Genomic DNA, 19,002 nt, shown 5'->3' on the forward strand with positions numbered 1-19,002 from the left:
ATGGTTTCAAAAATCCCTCTCTAAAAAAGCCGAAGTGTAACTAGAATATATTGTATTACTTCGCAACAGGTTTTCACTAGTTACCTCTAGAAATCCGTTCGTGTAATTAGTGTTTTGGCCTTTATATGCTTGGCCTTTACTCACAGGAAAGAAATTATGGTCTTATACCTTCTAATATAATAGAAAGAAATCCATCATCAAAGAAAATTAACTTGAAACATTAAGGTTTCCTTTCACTTTTGCATTACTGTGGGGGGAAAAAAAACAAAAGAGAGTACAATGTACATTTGTGTTTACTAAATGGTGATAAAAAATTAAGAATTTTTATTGGAACCAGACATTAGAGAGAAGATATTCAACTTCTGACTCAACAGATGCAAAATGAGTTGACTCAAAAATGCTTTCAAATAGAGTCCAAAACAAAACAACAAAAATGTGGCCCTAAGAAAGAATACAAACCAGAAGAATAGAAAATAAAACACTAGTGCAACCTACAATATTTATCTTAAAATAGCTTCTGCCTGGTTAATATGATACTCAGTAAGAACTTCAAATACATGATTTGTATACGGATTATGTTTGCCTACATAGGAAAACAGTTACTTATTTTCATACATGAATTTATGTGCACATCCAGAAAATGAACTGATAAGTAAAATTAACAACTTCTGCAGAAATTTTAATCTGAATTACTACCAGTCATAATTTTTCAGAACTATCTGAAACATCTTTTAAAAAATACTGTCTTTGATATGTCTTACTAGTATTTTGTAGAAATTCCTTGTAGCTCAGTTTCTTATGACCTGTTAACCAAGTTTTCAGGCTAACAGGTAATAGGATAGAAGTTATTTTCCCATCAGCAAAGACTTCCTTTTGCTTTAAGCTTAGAGTGAGTAGAACTGAGTATGCCAAAAATATATATAAGAGACTAAGCAACTGCCCAACGGCGCATGTTTCACAGCACAAGAACTAAATGGCATATTAAAACTCTGGTTCTGAACATCAGATGCTCTCTCCATGGTCCCACTCTCCATTAATACAGGTTAATTTGCCAGTTTGAGAAAAGACACATGAAAGTACTTCAAAGATTCCTCACAAACATGCCATAAAGAATATGAAAAACATTTGATTCCGTCATTGATGATGTGAGTACAGCCAGAAAGCACTGAAGAAGCCCCAGGCTCTCTTGCAGCATGATCAAGATGTTCAAGAATTCCCATGAAACTACCAGGCTTTCCAGACAAGAAAAGCTTTTCCCTCCTGACTTGATAAAATGGTTCACATAGACCTCCATGACTAGAACCAGCTTTCATGTCTGTACAAGAAACCTAGGATTTGTGGTTTTCTAGCCTTTCTTAGGCTAGGATTTGTGGTTTAATTCTACAACTTAGTATTACATAAATGCAGAAAGACCCACTTGAATGCACAGAAAAACCAGCAATGTACAGGGAATTTAATCACTATTCCTGGCAACACAAGAAGAATTCATGTCAACTACATTAATAACATAACATGGGATACTAACTTGGGTTTTTTAGAAAAGGTTCAGATAATGGAACTGTTTTATGAGAACATGGACATACCCTCCTTTAAAAACAAAAACTATTGAACAAAACAGCTCTAAAAATGAAGTTACTTCTTACTCCTGTTGATTACTTGGTTGTACCAATGACTTTGTCTTATTCTTTCTAGCAGTTAGAAACACGGTTTGCATATTTAGACTTCCAAAGCCAAATAGGTGTTTAGATGTTGAATAACCCTTTGGAATCCAAATTAAACACAACACAATGATGCTCCTTTAATTTGTTCTGAGCAGCCATCACAGCAAACTCTTCGAAAGCATTATTCGTTCACAGAAAATTAAATACTGTGCAATGAAATGAAAAAAAATCAACCCTAAAAACATACTTTGACCAAGTGGACTAGATTGAAACCTTGAAATTTTTGCACAGTAATGCTGTATGAAGGAAGCCCAGACAAAACAGACACTCAGAAGGGTTGTGTAACCTCAATCGCAAACATTCCTCCTTCCAACAGCCAGCAGAGAGAGCACTACTGTGTACCAAAAGAAAAGAGTCTCAGACCAAGGAAATACAATTCCTTTACCCCAGCCTAAACCCAAAATAAACCTACATAGGGATGAGAGGGAAATTGCTCCCATGGATACAATGATCCTGTCACTTTATACAGGGTTCTGAGCTACCTGCAAAATGTAGTCTTCTAAACTGAACATCAGAAGTATCTTCAACTGAATTTTAGTCATATAGCAATATTTTTTGCTCTTAGAAGACAGATAAAGGTGATGGCAATTTCTACTTGGATAGTCAGAGTTATAGAGAGCTTCTTTATCACAGGGAGTAACTTGTTGCCTACAGACATTCTTACAGAAAGCACTTTATCACACAATTGGGCTTTCTAAACCACTGCAAGCCTCATCGAACTACAGCTGCTTAGAAAAACAAGTTGCAGCAAGTAATACAGACTGAATTGAGTTAGGATATTCCAACTAAGAAGGGATTTAATTGCCAAACAACAAAACATAATAAATAAGCAGTATTTAAAATATGTACGTAACTAGATAAACTGGTAACTACACCTGAACTTGTACTGTAATTGAGACCAAATGCAACTACCAACGATAAATATAAAGAAGAATATGTCTAATTATTTCAATTAGAAACAAACAAAAAAATAATGTTTAGAAACAAACATCTACTCCGGCAGATCAGAATGGTGTACATGAAGTAAGAAAGGTTATCAGCATCTCCAGAGTCATTAAACCCTTCAAATATTACACTTCACTTAATCTGCTTTTTTAACTTAAACAAGGTTTTTTTCCTCCCCAAAGCAGTATTTCTTAATCTTCACTGGGTGAGGGGAGAGTGGGCATGGTATAACAGAGAAATAGAAAAACAACTTTTTAATCTATTATGTTTTGCAGCAAAAATGCAGTTTCACACATAAACTATCAGTGACTGCAGAGTAAAGGCCTTTAAACATTTAACCCTATGCAAGTCCACCCTTAAATCAGACAGTTTTATTAATGTAGATGTGCATTTTCACTTCCTAATGGTCTTCTCTTTTGAATATTTCACTTTTATTGAAATAATTGAAGTTTGAAATAATTCTAGAATGTAGTTTTATATCTTAGTCAGCCTCTAGCATCTTTCAAACATCAGGGCAGTTAAACACAGAACTGTAGATGACCAAAGGCAAACAAAACACTTTTTGTAATTTTGAATCTCAAGTACAACACAGTTCAAATAAGCTGATCACCTGCTTACTTGACACAACCATGACTGAAGAAAGTACTTCTCCATATCAAAGGCTTCATATGCAAAGCCCCTCTGTGCAAAACTAGAAACTGTTTCTCAAAACATATTTGCCAAGTAAAGGATGGAAAAAAATCTTTATTAGCCTAATTTTACATAGCAGCTTTATTATTTTTTAATCATATTCTACTATTCTGGAGCAGGCTGCTAATCTAATTTAGAGGAAAAAAAATAAAGAGAAGGAAGACAAGACAAAGGAGGAAAATTTGAGGCTAGGGGGAGGGAATGAGTAAGTCTAAGCCCCCAAAGAAATTACCATCCTCGTCCTGTATATGCTTTGAATATGACAAGTCCTTTTCAGAGCTATACATATAAAGTACAGAAGAACTTGTCAGTTAGATCCTCATCTACAGAGCAACACTGTCCTGAATTGAATCCTTTATGGTAGCCACTTGAATAAATACTACAGCTAGAATGGATTAAATGAAAGAGTATTGTAAATTCTTTTATTTCATTAAGGTAATTTAGGAACAGCTTCAACTCACCCTTAAGGAATTAACCCACAATGGGTTAACAGCATTTTAAAAACCAAAACATAGAACATCCACTATATCCTTATTGTTTAACATAGTGGTAATGCTTGGAGAATTCTTGGCTGAAATAGTAGTTTCAATAAAAGAAAATCTAGCAAGCCTGTCCTTAATACATACATACTTTGCCAAGTGTTTCTCCTCACTGAGTTGCAAAAACAGTTCCTACACACAGTCCTCAATGCAATGTCACGCTGTCTCACACATAATTTTATGACACATTACTGCTTTGGTTTTCTGAGTAGTGCATTATGTACTCTCAGTTCTTGGGAAAGCAATGATTACACTTTAAAATGCATGTTAAAGTGTGATTTGCTATATCCTTTGTTTCATAGCACGGTAGACTATCAGACTGAGTTTTGAAGAAGTTTCATCATTCCAGACTATTTTTCACTTGTTTGTATATTTTACTTTGAGCTGCAGTATTATCACTGTTTATTATAGTAAAGTCTAGGGTTCTTTAATCAAACAAAGATTATACAATTTCACTAATTTTTAATCCTAGCCAAAATTGGGATTTGGATGGTGAACAAACTATGACTCAATCCTGAAAACACCGTGTGATGTTTGCTAATAACACAGTCTTCTAGAAAAAATGGACTGGAGTGTTTTCACAACATTTTTGCGTAAAAGGTTCATATTCTGAGAATCCTATTAATACACTGTTACTCCTGAATTATCTAGCAGTAAGGATTTAAAACAGGCACTAAATCATACCTCTACACAGCCAAAAGGAAGCTGCTAAGATTCTTTACACAGATATCACAATAGTTATTAGAGTCATAGAAATCACTGCAAAGGCCTGTAAGATAATTGAATCCAATTGTTAACTCAGGACTGACAAGCCCATCACTAAACGATGTTCTGAAGTGCCACATCTACACATCTTTTATACATCTCGAGGAATGGCGACTTAACCACATCCTGAGGCAGCCTGTTCCAATGCCTTACACCCTTTCCTGTGAAGAAATTTTTCCTAATATCCAACCCATTTCCTCTTCTCCTATCAACTGCTGCTTAAGAGAAGAGACCAATCCCACCTATGTCCTCCTTCCAAGTAATTGTAGGAAACAATGATGTGTGCTCTGAGCCTCCTTTTCTCCAAGCTGAACACCCCCACCTCCCTCAGTAAATATCATCACTTCCCCAGCTCTGTTGCCCTTCTCGGCACTCACTCCAGCCCTCAATGTTTTTCCTGGAGTCTTTCTGGAGGGGTCCAGAATTGGACACAGCACTGGAGGTGTGGCCTCAGCAGGGCCCAGCACAGGGGGACAATCCCTGCCCTGGCCCTGCTGGCCACAGCATTGCTGATCCAGGCCAGGATGCCATTGGCCTTCTTGGCCACCTGGGCACAGCCTGGCTCATGTTCAGCTGCTGTCACAGCACCCCCAGCTCCTTTCCAGCCACTCTGCCCCAGCCTGTGGCACTGCCTGGGGCTGTTGTGACCCAAGGGCAGGATTTAGGTCTTGCTGAACTTCACACCACTGGCCTCAACCCACCAATCAGCCTGCCCAGACGCCTCTACAGAGCCCTCCTACCTTCCAGCAGATGGAACCACTCCTGTTCAAGTTGGTGGCATCTACAAACTGACTCAGGGTACACTCAATCCCCGTGACCAGGTCATCAATACAGAAATCAAAACACGACTGGCTCTGATACTGGGCCCTGGGGATATACATTTATGATCAGTACAAACTGGACTTCATCCATCACCACTCTCTGGACTTGGCCTTTCAGTACTTAACTCTTGACTATCCAGGCTTCCCCTGAGTGAAAAGTACACCCATCTGGGCCATGGGCAGGTATTTTTTTACAGGAGGAAGACGTGGGAAAGGATTTACTAAAATTCATGTAGATGACATCATGGCCTTTCCTTCATCCACACTGACTTACATCACTGGCCTAGCTAGGCTGCTGAGCAGCATATGCTGATTTTGAATGCCCTTTCAAAAGTATGAACTGCTCGCCCTCAAATAAAGGGTCAGATTTTCTGTGCCCAGTTTGGTTTATACAAGTTATCTTCAGTGAGTTACACAGTTTGTCTACAGTCTGACAGAAAATGGTCCTTTACCGAGGTTCAGTACTAAGACTTCTCAACCATTACTTAGAAAAGATTAACTAGCAGTATAGACAAAACAACTTCAGGACACACGATGAAATGTTAATAGCATCATTCTGTTTAGCCTTTCATGCTTGTAATAGTCTGCCCCTAGATGTTCCCACCATGCTGAAAAAACTACTACCATTTAAACTGCACAGTGTAGCTCTCCCTGGAATGCTTAACCCTGTGCAGCAACTCATTTTATTTTGGCCTGATACAGAATAAAAATATCTGTGAGGTAACTACAACTCCCCAGTGACCAAGCCCTAATATATATATATATATATATATACACACACAAACATATATATATATATATATATATTCTGTTTTAGCAGTGCAACAGATAATTTCTGACAGTAGTTCTAATCTAGAAACATTCTTAAAATATCATCATTTAACCAATTAAAAAGTCCTTTTATTGACAGATATTAGTGGGAACCTTTCAGCTGCAAACAGCAACCTCCACCAAAGTGCCTAACTCCAGTACTGACTGGGAAGCCTCCTTAAACATTCCCAGACATGCTGAACTGGATGACTTTTAGCTACACACAGTATTGGTGCACCCTACTCACAACAACTGAAACAAATCACAGGAACTAGAATAGCTCAAATCTCCATTTTCAGGCAAAACCACTTCAACTTTTTATAATTATGATATAATGATGTATGTTATACCATACACACAGTTAAATAATTTGGAACATTACCTGGATGAGATTTGCTGCTGACAGCCTTTGCCCTCTATAGCCCAGATTTCCTAATGCAAGCAGGGTCTCAAGAGACTACTTTTCACACAGCTATTTGCCCAGACTCTTGGAATATGACCTAATTGGTGGCCAGAGAATCAAAATGAGATGCAAGAGCTGAATTTCTGTTGAGCTTTGTTCATTTTGTGTGTTATTTTATTCAGGTTTTACTGTTCATTAAACGTTATTTTATTCAGTATTCACTGAAAACAGCTAATAACTGAGACAAAGATATAATTTCTTGGATATGTTCTACATAGACTCAGCATTTAACTCCTTTTACATTTAAGAGACACACCTTTTTTTTAGTGTGATGAATGTGGCTAAACTATTGGTTTTCCTACTATTTCATTAGTACTCATTTTTCTGTTGTATTCAACAGAGTAGAGTCTAGGCTGTAGTAACGAAGTGACTGACTGCTGCCTAATTATTCAGTCTCAGGATGCTCATACATCTTGTACTTAATTTGTGTTTCTTAATACAAGGAATATTTTAGCACTGCTAGAACCAAATCATTCTGTTGAACAAGTTCTAGCATATGCATGTACACATGTGAATACAAGGTCTACAAGAGCACTGGAAATACAGATTAATTTCACTACAATATGCAGTTAAAAGTTTTCAACAACTTCAGCATTACTCTCCCAGCCTTGTAAACACCAAGTCACAGAAGAATTCAGTTTCAAAATAAGTTACAAGATGAGAGTGGCTCACAAGGATAACCATATCCCCTCTTCCACCTGTTCTTGCTCCTTCTGAAATGCAAGTAAAAGGTAATGAGGTGATGTCCAGCTTTAAAAGTAAAAAAATTCAAAATATGGCAAAGACGAAAAATCTGTCAAAATATGATTTAATAATCTGTAACAGAAAATAAGTTCTTTTCAATTAAATGTAATGCATCAATTTCCACCGTACAGTTTAAATGCAACTTGCCTGGAAATAACAGTTTTATGCTTTGTAACATTAATTAACAGAAAACACCTGTAATATGCTAAATTAATTTCAATTGGTTGTAATTAATCATACTTAAACTTAGGAAATATATTGCAGCAACTTAAAATAAGGTAAGATAGCACTCTACATTAAAATGAGATTTAATAGGTGTCTAGAGAACTTCTTCTAATGCTGAAAGAACTGAAAACCACATCAAACCCTGAGACAATTTTCCTTGCTAATGTGATATAATTTTTGCCCACTAAAACATGAATTTACAACATTACGGAAACTATTCCCAAACTTTAATGAAATCTACAAATGAAGTTTCTAATTTTCTGTCATTTTGTTTCAGGTCCTATAATAATTTAATAAAGAAAAAAAGATTTTTGCATTTAGCATGTGGGCCTACATGCACAATATTGTAAGAAAACACTATTCAGTCTGACATTTAACCTAACACTTAAAGAAATAAAGATAAAGTAATAATTTAGATACATTATATGTATCAACATAAAAAAACTTATAAAAGGATGCTATATGAGATCTCAAAAAACTTCAGGAAATATGATATTAGAGTTTTCAACTTGATGACAACATATAATGACGTTAGAAATATGCACTCCACGTACAGTGTATTTACAATAACACTAAAGGAACTCAATAGCTGTACTTCAAACTAGTTTCACTTTAACTCAACTGGAAGTATAAACTCTCATAGCTAGACAGGGTAACGTCCAACACTAACTTTGGATAATGTACACTTGAATTCAATATAGAAGAGTATTTCTTTTTGTGGGTCTGTCTTTGCATTGTAGTCTTTTCAGACGTATGTGTACATCACCCAAGGCCACAACAAGGAAACATGATACTTTCCAGGTGATATAAAAGCTGTATTAAAATATATATATATGTACATATGTATTTTAACATTAAAGAACAGTACATTTAGAAGTAATTTAGGAAAATGTCTGTCTACTGACTTGTTCAATCTTACTTACACAATGACTCAGGATCTCTACAAATTTCCTGATCCCAACTTATGCAACTAGACTAGCAATATAATCATATCTGTGAGAATAAAGTACTATTTTTTCCTTAATTTTTAAATCCAAGATTATACTGTTACTTCTCAAATTCAGAAAGAAGTTTATGAAGTAACTGAATAATTTTTTTACTCGCATGTAATTATTATTGCTACATCTATATACAAAGCATAAGAGAAAAAAGCCCTAAAGAGCTGTTAAAGTGTGTTTTTTTTCCAACAGTCTGTTAAACTTCAGCTGTTTCAACTTGTACATATCATCACAAACGCAGAGTTTATAAATATAAATTCCAAAGATTTCTTAGGTAGTTCATATAGCTTCAGGGATACAAAAAAGATAAATACAATGTGAACTGTCTGGTACATAGGATAGGAACTTTTTTTTTTCCTGGAGATTCAAAAGTGATATGAAAACCAATGAAAGGCATGCTTCTGCTGTGATGCATTCCCCCAAGAAGTCTTACAAAAATTATACTATTGAATAATGTAAACATAAGTGTCAGGTTGCATCTAGAGTAACAGACCACACATTATGGAAAAAGTTACAAGAAAAGATTGCCAAATTTCTGATCTGCTACTGATTAGCAGAAGAATGTTATGCATTTGTTTCCAGTTGTAATCTAACTTTCATGCATATTCAAAAGCTAGAGTGTATGTGCATAGTAACAATAATCTTCCATGACATATCTTTACACAGTATCTTGGGCACCAATGAAGAAAATTTCAGGAAGCTGGCAAATTCCATATAATTTCACTACACAGAAAATATACCTAAACTTCAAAAAGAATAAACTCATTATTAATTACAGCTCACATTGGTCTTTGACTAAAATATAACAATAATAAACAAGGTACTCATCATTTTACATTGCTTAACACTTTGAATGTCACATTCATTTGCATACTTATGTTTTACTGACGTTCCACTTTTAAAAGTGTATAAAGGACTGTTGCTTTGTAGTTCACATTTATACGGCTTTCCTAGAAGAACGCAGAATACCATACTGAATGCCTATTGTGCAGAAATAACCCTGAAGGCTGTATCATAGTATTCAGTAGAAAACTCTTACCAATTTTTCATCAACTGTGATGAGTTGCGTGTCTCGAGTTTGGTTCTGCGCCAGCCGCCATGTGGAAGTGCTCAGTGACCTGCAGTGCAAGACTTGAAGTTAAAAAATGATTCATGCAATGAGAAAATAGAGGCAGACAAATCTTACATAAACAAGTTACTTTAACAATATCCGTCTTGTAAAAAAAATTGAAGAGGGAGAGATGAGGGCACAAAAATCCTTTTTCTCCCCAATTAGTTCTGTCTGCTGAGTTTTTGGCAGACTCCCACTTAGCAGTTCACAACAGGCTGCACTTTATGTCAGCCTACAGGCTCTCTGTCACAGAGAGACTGCCAGTGGCAAGGACTGTACTGCTCTATATGAATGTACAGTAGCTGATTTGTCACGAACAGACAGAAAAATACAAGGCTGCTGCAAGCATTCTGGAACTCTGATCCTTAAACTGATGGCATCAGAGGAAAAAATCCTAAATCTATTTGCAATGGTAAAGCTCCAATTCTACACGTCAATAACAGGACATTAACAAATTCAAAAAAACCCAAACCAATCAAAAAAAATGACTAAACAAACTCTAAGCTGATACTGCAAACATAGTTTTCAGGTTGTGAGTGGGCAAAACAACTATTTTGCTTAATTTCTAAATAATTTTGGGTCAGCTTATTCATTTCCAAGAAATACAATTTATCTTCTTGCATAATTGCTAAATCTGTAAGATACATATGGAAACAGAACACAATTCCACATCACTGAATTAACTAGATTTGCACTTTGCTTACATTATGTCACTAATGACAGGATTAGGCCCTTTGAGTACAAATCATCTTTTGGCGAAATAATGCAACAGTACGTGAAACAAGCCAAGAAACTTAATTCTCTGACCTCATGATAGAATACCAGGTTGGAAGAGAACCTCAAGGACCATCTGTTTCAACCTTTCTTGGCAAAAGCATGGTCTAGACAAGATGGCCCAACACCCAGTCCAGCTGAATCTTTGAATTGTCCAACTCTGAGGAACCCACCACTACCCAGGGGAGATTATTCCAATAGCTGACTGACTTAACTACACTGTGAAAAATTTTCCCTGTGTCTAACCAAAATCTCAACAGGAGTAACTTCTATCATCAGCTTCTTTTGCATGTGACTCACTGTAAAAAGGAGTGTCCACCTTCTCTGTAACCACCTTTTAAAATACTGGAACACGGTGATGGTCTTGAGTCTTTGCTCAAGACTAAACCAATCCAATTCTTTCAACCTTTCCTCATGTGCCAGGCTTCCTTGTCCTTTGATGACCTTTGTGGCCTTTCTTTGGATCCTCTCCAGCCTGTCCATGTAGTATTGCAGGTATGGCCTGAGAAGTGCTGAGAAAAGTGGGATCATAACTTCTTCATCTCTGCTGGTTATGCTTTTGTTGATGCAACCCAGCAAACCGTTTCCTCTCTTTGCTCAGAAGCAACTGTCTACAAAGACTGAGACTGTTTTCCTCAGGACCCCCAGTCCCTCACCCCAAAGTTTGTCCTCAGTCGGGTAAATCCCAGACTATGCTGCAGTTCTGGATTACGATTTCCCAGGTTGAACAGCAACTTGCTCTTGATGAACTTCACAAGGATCTTGTTAGCCCACTTTTCTAGCCTGTTTAGATCTTCCTACAGGATGAATTTCCTTTCCAAAGTGTCCACTTCCCCTCTCAGTTTGGTATCACCAGCAAACTTTTATCAGGGTTTGCCAGGATCCCACCATGGATCACTTATGAAGAAATCAAACAGTGCTGGGCCCAAAGCTGATCCCCAGGGACCCCACTTGCAACAGGCTGCCAATGTGAAAAGGAGCGAGGCATCACCACCCTCTGAGTGCTGCCTGTCAGCCAGTTCCCCACCCACTGCATGGACCACTTCACTAGAATGTGGTGCACCAGCTGTTCTGGGAGGAGGCTTTGACAAAGCACACCAAAGCCCTCGGAGAAATCCAGGTAGACAACAGTGTGCTCCATATTTGATTAAGGCCATTTTAAAGAAATGAGGAACAAAAATGCAGGAATTCAGTTTTCTCTACAAAAACATTCTGAAACTAAATAACTGCAACAAAGTTCAGTTAAATATCTAATATAAATCAATGCTTTCAACACAGATTACATTCTATTTAATTATCTTCCCTCTGCCTTTAGCAACTTCAAAAACATCTCCAAAGCACAAAGTTTATATACTCACCTAACTCTGTGGCATGGACAGACAGATCTATTCCTATTTAAAGTGAAAAAATCTGTCAGGAAAGCTACTTTATTTCAGAACACAGAAGTTTTCCAGTGCAAGGAAGCCAAATTATTTCATAAAAACTCAAGGTAACTACTTTGCTAGCTCAAAATCTCTGTACCAGAATGCTTCTGGCTCAATACAGCCAGTATTTCTTAAGTTGACATGTAGAAGAATACATCATAAAAACAGAATAGAGAGATACTGGAGCGCTAGGAGAACAGGCTGTTACTTGGTCCTTATTCAAATACACACCAAGAGAGATGTTATCCTAAGAGCATGCTGAACAGCAGCATTACACTTGTGTTCCAGACTTAAGTAGCTAAAGCCAGAAAATATTCAACTTTAAATAAGGAAAAAAAAACCAACATTGCAACAGGAGAATTATTTTCTTCTCCACTACAGTAGCTTTACTATCAAAGTAATGTTCTGCAGGTATTCCTGGAATTTCATGTGATACAGTGTTCACTACATTACTTAACATCTGTCCATAAGAAAGAAATAGGATTATGCAATTTAATTATTTCGTTCTTTAAAGAAAACTCATCTAGACTATGAATCAAGAAGTTCTCTGAAGCTTGTTCTGTGGAAATGTCTAATCAATATGTAAACATTCAGGTATGTAAAGATTGTAAAAAGGCTGATCAGGAGGATACTTTTTCTTGTAATATAAATTCAGTTATGAACAAAATCTAGCACAATTTAGTTTGAACATGGTTGAGAGTGGCCTGTTTTGTTTTAAACTGGAAAAGCATTTATCAGCTTTAAAAAGTACAAATGCCATGCCCTTGAAAATTATTTCCACTCAGCATTACATCATTAGACATTGTTTTTACTAACACCATGATAAAGAGCAGGGTAAAAACCCCACCAGATTAAAGGTGGACAGAATCTCCTTCTGAGATGCTTCGACATTTTACACAGAGGGAGCTGGCTTTTAGCATGAGATGACTCTGTCAACTGAGAAAACCTCCAAGGCATCGTACCTTATAGCTCTCCATGATATTCTGGCTATTCCTCAAAAGCATAAGGACAGCTTACTAACCTAAGTCAACTTCTCCTCTTCATCATTTTTCAAAGACATTTCTGTTGACTACACAATTCTAGAAAACACACAACTGTTACTGGAATTTACAACCTTGTACACTTCTTAAATGAGCTGCCTTCTGTCCGTCCCTAGACTGCAATGAGTTGGACAGAACACACTTTCTCTAAGAACTTCCTAATTGAAGAGTGGTTGAAAACTGGCTTTTGGACTAGGAAAGTGAATCTCAAGCCAGTGGAGGAGAGACCTCCAGGTGAAAATACATAAAACACCAGTTATGCGTTAAAGATAACTGGCTTGCGATATTTCTATTTGCTGCATCTCTCACAGAAAGTAATCTGAAGTTTGGAAAAACCAGCAACTCTAAAATGTCATGTGAACTTAAATACTACTATTTGAAAGTTAATAGGAAGTGTAGCTTGATTTCCAGAATGCCTGTTCGATTTTCAGCAGGCTTCATTGCAAGTGTGTAGCTAATATCAGGCACTAATCTGAGGACAGAACCAGGAAATGCACCTCCTCCACACCAGGCTCTCTTCTCAAACTCTGACAATGGCAACTTTATAATATCCATTATGCCTTCAAGTTAAATGAATTTGCAATCTAAACCACTTAAGTTAACACTTGAGTTAAGCCTTTTATTTCATCTTCAACAGTACAGTAACTCTCACAAAACTAGCTATTAATATTTGCCCACATCCTCCTTGACTGTTAGGTAGTTTTTCTGATGGACAATCTTGCAGAAGTCTAGAATACACATTTGCAAACAGAATCACACAATCACTGGGTTGGAAGTGACCTTCAAGCTCATTGAGTACAACTCAGCCCTAACTACAACTACAACCTCAACTGCAACTACAATTCCATTCTCACAAGATCCTACTGCTTTTTCCTATCACTAACCTCTGGAAAGGAAATCTTTCTTCCTTTCTCTCTGTGCATAATATGGGTATACATTACCCATTTGCTTCTTTTTGACTACTTATGCTTTTTTTCCCCTGTTGAAATATCTTGGGATGAGAGGAAGTTCTACTTCTACCCTGTTCCAAGTCTAATCAAACTCTGATTTAGAATTATTGTACACAGAATACTTAGAATAATTACAAATAGACTGCTAAAATAATTCAGAATTTCAGAAACTATAGAGAAAGCTTTACATGTAGCTAGCAACAATAAATCTTGCTATCTTATAGGCTCATTAATGACCAATTCAGAACACATACCAAATGAACTTCCTTCATGGTTACTATCTAATAAACAAAGTGTGACAAGGTTCCAAGCTGGCCAGAGCTCTGTTGTGAATATGCCCAAATGATTTCCTTATAGTGAGCTTGTCAGTGATGAACAGGCGTTCAAATGTAAAAATCTAGGTTTATTGTAAAAGCCCGCCTTTTAAAACAAAAACTCTTCAAAATGATGTAAAACAAAAATTAAGGTTTACTAAAAAAGTCACCTCTCTCCTTTATGATTGTCCATATACTTTCCAACAGTATAGCAGCTCCTTTATCTTTTGAGTAAAATGTCATTTCATTCATATTGGCAAAAGGATTTTCTCCCTATCCTATGCCATTGTGTTGGGAATCTCAATTCCTCAATCTTGATCTATATAATCTTATACCATTATTTTACGCTACTGTAAGTTAAGATTATCTGTAGTTTATGATAATTCATTATACGAATTTCTACAGTTCATTTAAACTGTAACATTGTTTACCAAAATTTTGTCTTTACCACCTATCTGATTACTTCAGCATAGGCTTTGTTATATATATATATATGCTACAAAACAATACACTTTAATGATATTTCAGGGTCTCAGTGTTAGGATTATTAAAAAGACCAAAGTAACTTTTCCTTCCACTGGGAACAGTTCTTCAGTGAGGCATAGTAGAACTGGACATTGCATCTAGAAATAATTATGACTACCATTTGTTATTTTAGAGTCTCACAATAAATGTAAAATGTTTTTACACTGTATAGAGAAGACAGGAATAGATATTTGGCAAAGACTAAACTACATGATCTTATTAAATACTTGTAACTCTTATATCAGCTCAGTAACACAGAATGAATAAATAAGGACTACCAGAAAAAATATGTCTTTGTAGAATTCAAAACTTTCTGTAGGTACCATGTGTCCGGAAAAAACAAATGCTGTGATCAACTAACCATGTCTTCCATGATAAGTGTGTATTCCCTTTCCACCATTATCTGTAGTTACACCAAAATCACAAATGGTTTCCACATCCCTGCTACACAAATGAAGGAGTCCAGTGAGAAGCTACTGAAGTTCTTCAGTCTACTGGAAAACTACAATATTCATAACAGTATCAGGTCTCTCAACCATCTTTTACCACTGTGGGATAAGGACCTAGCAGTTCCTTGCTGCAGGGAAGATTCTTAGGTCTTCCCTTCTTAAGTTATAGGCCCCAAATCTGCTGAAGCCATTAACTTCCGTTGAACAGAAGAAACCAAACAGTAAAAAAATGGTCAGTGGAGGTCTTTTGTGGTATCTGAATTAAGGCATCTGACTCGAACGTATTACTTGGTTATTTTGGGTATATGTATTCAACTGCTAAAACTCAACAAATTTTACCACCGTAAATATCTGCTAAATAACCTACGTTTAACCTCTACATAGTAAGAAGCTGCCATATTTACATGGCATGAATTTGCCTTCCACGGAGAACAGTGCTCTGATTGGAGTGTTTACACAACATCCAGATGTGAAAATTTGTATCTACCTGACACAATTCAGTAGATGGAACTTGAAACCATTGCACAAAAACTTTTCCTTAACCTCTTTATGCAACACATCTGACTGTTTGATCTATTAGCACCCCCTTTTGGTCAGCTGTTGGAGATGTGGTAAAAAAACCCCAGGTATCACCAAACAGGTAATCAGATCATAACGCATAGGTAAAACAAAGTCTTGAAGAAAGCCCTATGTACTACATGAGAAATAAAGACAGTCATCAAGAAATAAGTCTAAAGGATGTTTTAAGTATTTTGACACTGAAAAACCAGGGCATCAGTGGATGTGAATATACGTATATGCAGAAGCCATGATGAACAATGCAATAGACTGAATATTATTAATTTTTAGAAAACCAACCTTTTAAATATTATTGCATTTAATACTATTGCATTTCTAATAATACAAGCTTCATAATGTGCAGCCACCATAAAAACATTAAATTCTGAACAAAAAGAACAAAAAGAAACACCACCAGCTAACAAATTCCACAGCACGCAACCTAGTCATACACTGTGATTAAACAGACTAAATACAAATCAGTATGAAGTTCCGGCACATAAAATACAGGAAATAATGATGCAATGTTAAATACAAAACAGATCACACTATTCAACATAATATATATATTTTTTTAGCCCCAACAAAATGCATTTTTATAAAGACAGCTTGCAAAGTTAAACTTCTGAGAGATTAATTTGAACACAGTGGGATAATATTTCCTTGATATTAAAGTCACTACTGTAATTGAAGTGATAATGACTTAACAGAGTCAATGGTATTTATTTTTTACTCGGTTTCACTTACTAGTCTTACTACTTTCCAACACAAGTAAAATATGGAACATAGTGCCAAACACTGCCTATGGCGACATGTAACTCTATTTTGTAGTATGAACTGCAGGATGAACTTTCGTGTTGGGAGGAAAACGAAGTTCCTCATTAATAAATAATATTTTCATACTCTGATGAAGTTGGCTGATCATACTTTTTCCTTTGCCTAGAAAATGATGTTAAACAGAGTAAATTATGTTCCTAAATGTATGAATGCAGTATTAATTTATCTAAACTACTGAAATTTCTGCAGTAAGTTGCTGAAATTATATAAATTAAAATATAAATAAACAGACACTGTTTTTACTTGCTAATAAGTTCATTTGCAATAAATTATTTTTTTCTAGTTGCGTGTTTGGAAAACAGGGCAAGAACTGACTATGCTTTCCTGTCAGGCAAAACTTACAAAAAGAAGCAATGGTTATATAAATGTACTAAATTAACATGGAAATAAGCATTTGACTTGTGGTTTGGAACGTTGAAGCTAAATATTAAGTTAACCTGTCTTTACAAATACTAAACTACAGGCCTGTCAGTCTCACTTCAGCGCCTGGTAAAGTTCTGGAGAAGACCATTCTGAGATTTACTGAAAAACACCTGAAGAACAGTCACAGCCAGCACAGCTTCATGAAGGAACAGTTCTGCTTGACAATTTCCTTTTATGACAAGGTAATACACCTAGCTGCTCAAGAGAAGCCAGCTGATGTGATCTTTCTGGATTTCAACAAAGCTTTCAATAATGTCCCTCATAGGATCCTTCTGGACAAAATGTCCAGCTCACAGTTGGACAAACACATCATGGGGTGGGTGAGAACCGGCTCATGGGTTGGGCACAAAGGGTTACAGTGCATGGGGTGGTATCAGACTGGGGACCTGTCACTGGGGGGGTTCCACAGAACTTCATCTTAGGCCCTAAGACTTTCAACATCCTCATTAACAACCTGGATGCAGGACTGGAAGGGATACCAAGTAAATTTGACAATGATACTAAATTGGGAGGAGCTGTTAAAGGCAGAGAAGCTGCACAGAGGGATCTTGACAATCAGAAGGACTAACCATCACAAACCAGATTAAATTTAACATGGGCAAGTCCTGGATGCTGCACCTGGGATGGGGCAGCCCTGGATGTACAGACAGCCTGGGGAATGAGAGGCTGGACAGCAGTGCCATGGAAAGGGCCCTGGGGCTCTGGCCCATGGCAAGCTGAACATGAGCCAGCAGTGCCCTGGCAGCCAGGAGGGCCAAGCGTGTCCTGGGGGCATCAGGGACAGCATCAGCAGCCAGGCAAGGGAGGGGATTGTCCTGCTCTGCTCTGCCCTGGGGCAGCCTCACCTCCAGTGCTGGGGACACATTGGGTGCCACAGCATAAGAAAGTCATAAAGCTATTAGAGAATGCCCACAGGAGGGCAAAGGAACTGTTGAAGGCTCTTGAAGGGAAGCTACATGAGAAGCAGTTTGGTCTGTTCAGCCTGAGGGAGAATGAAGAGACCATATTGCAGTGTGCAACTTCGTTCTGAGAGGACATGGAGGGCAGGCACTGATCTCTTCTCTGTGGTGACAGTACTTGAGGGAACAACAAGAAGCTGTGTCATGTGAGGTTTAGGCTGGATGTCAGGAAAAGGTTCCTCACACAGAGGAGTGCTGGGCACTGCCACAGAAGTGGTCACAACACCATGTGAGACAGGGCTCAAGAGGTGTTTGGACAAGGCACTCAGGCATGTGGTATGACCCCCTCCTGTAGAGGGCCAGAAGCTGGACTCATTGATACTTGTGGATCCCTTCCAACCCAGAATACTCTATAATTCTTCAAAATTAGCTACATTTTCAAGTAGTGAATATGTCATCACATAGAAAATAATAAAATTTTAGTTATTTTAGATTCTACTTTAATTACCCCACAGGTGAGAAAATGCTGTTGACCTGCTATATTCAAACAAGTATCAGCTGAACCACTGACAATGTAAAGAAATGGTCCTTCCAGAACTACCACAGGATCAGAGCACTATATCCACGCCTGCAGCCTAGTGAATTCCTCAGGACACAAGTCAGTTCTGCTGAAGACATGAACTGCCCACCATCAGTTTTCTTCATTTAATCACACCTCTTGCAGTCAAGACATAATAAAGAAGGTTAGCTCTGGCCTAGCACCACGCCTGCACTTTCCCTGACTCAAACAGAGCCCATTTGAGCAGCCAGCTAACTGACGTGACATGACTGGGTGAACAACAAAGACCAGTCCTTCAGAAGGCTCCACATGAAGCAGACAGTATGTCCAGGCCAGCTCAGCCACTCCTCTGCCACTCCTGCAGAGCTGGTGTCTTTTGAGATTTTGAGTATAAGCTTATGCTTAATGCAAACAGCTT

The 19,002-nt window shown here is 37.3% G+C and overlaps 1 protein-coding gene across 1 annotated transcript in view; it reads right to left on the minus strand.

The window, feature by feature from the left end:
• The window catches only part of NDUFS4 (NADH:ubiquinone oxidoreductase subunit S4), a 47,812-nt gene that overhangs the window by 17,104 nt on the left and 11,706 nt on the right, over window positions 1-19,002 (minus strand). Inside the window, exon 2 of the mRNA XM_054287544.1 lies at window positions 9,761-9,839. Within this exon, the coding sequence (XP_054143519.1) occupies window positions 9,761-9,839 (79 nt within the window). The remainder of the gene's footprint in view (window positions 1-9,760; window positions 9,840-19,002) is intronic.

The sequence above is a fragment of the Melozone crissalis genome, unplaced genomic scaffold (assembly GCF_028551555.1).
Source record: "Melozone crissalis strain CALT ecotype California unplaced genomic scaffold, PUWL_Pcris_2 ptg000005l_1, whole genome shotgun sequence".
NCBI lineage: Eukaryota > Metazoa > Chordata > Aves > Passeriformes > Passerellidae > Melozone > Melozone crissalis.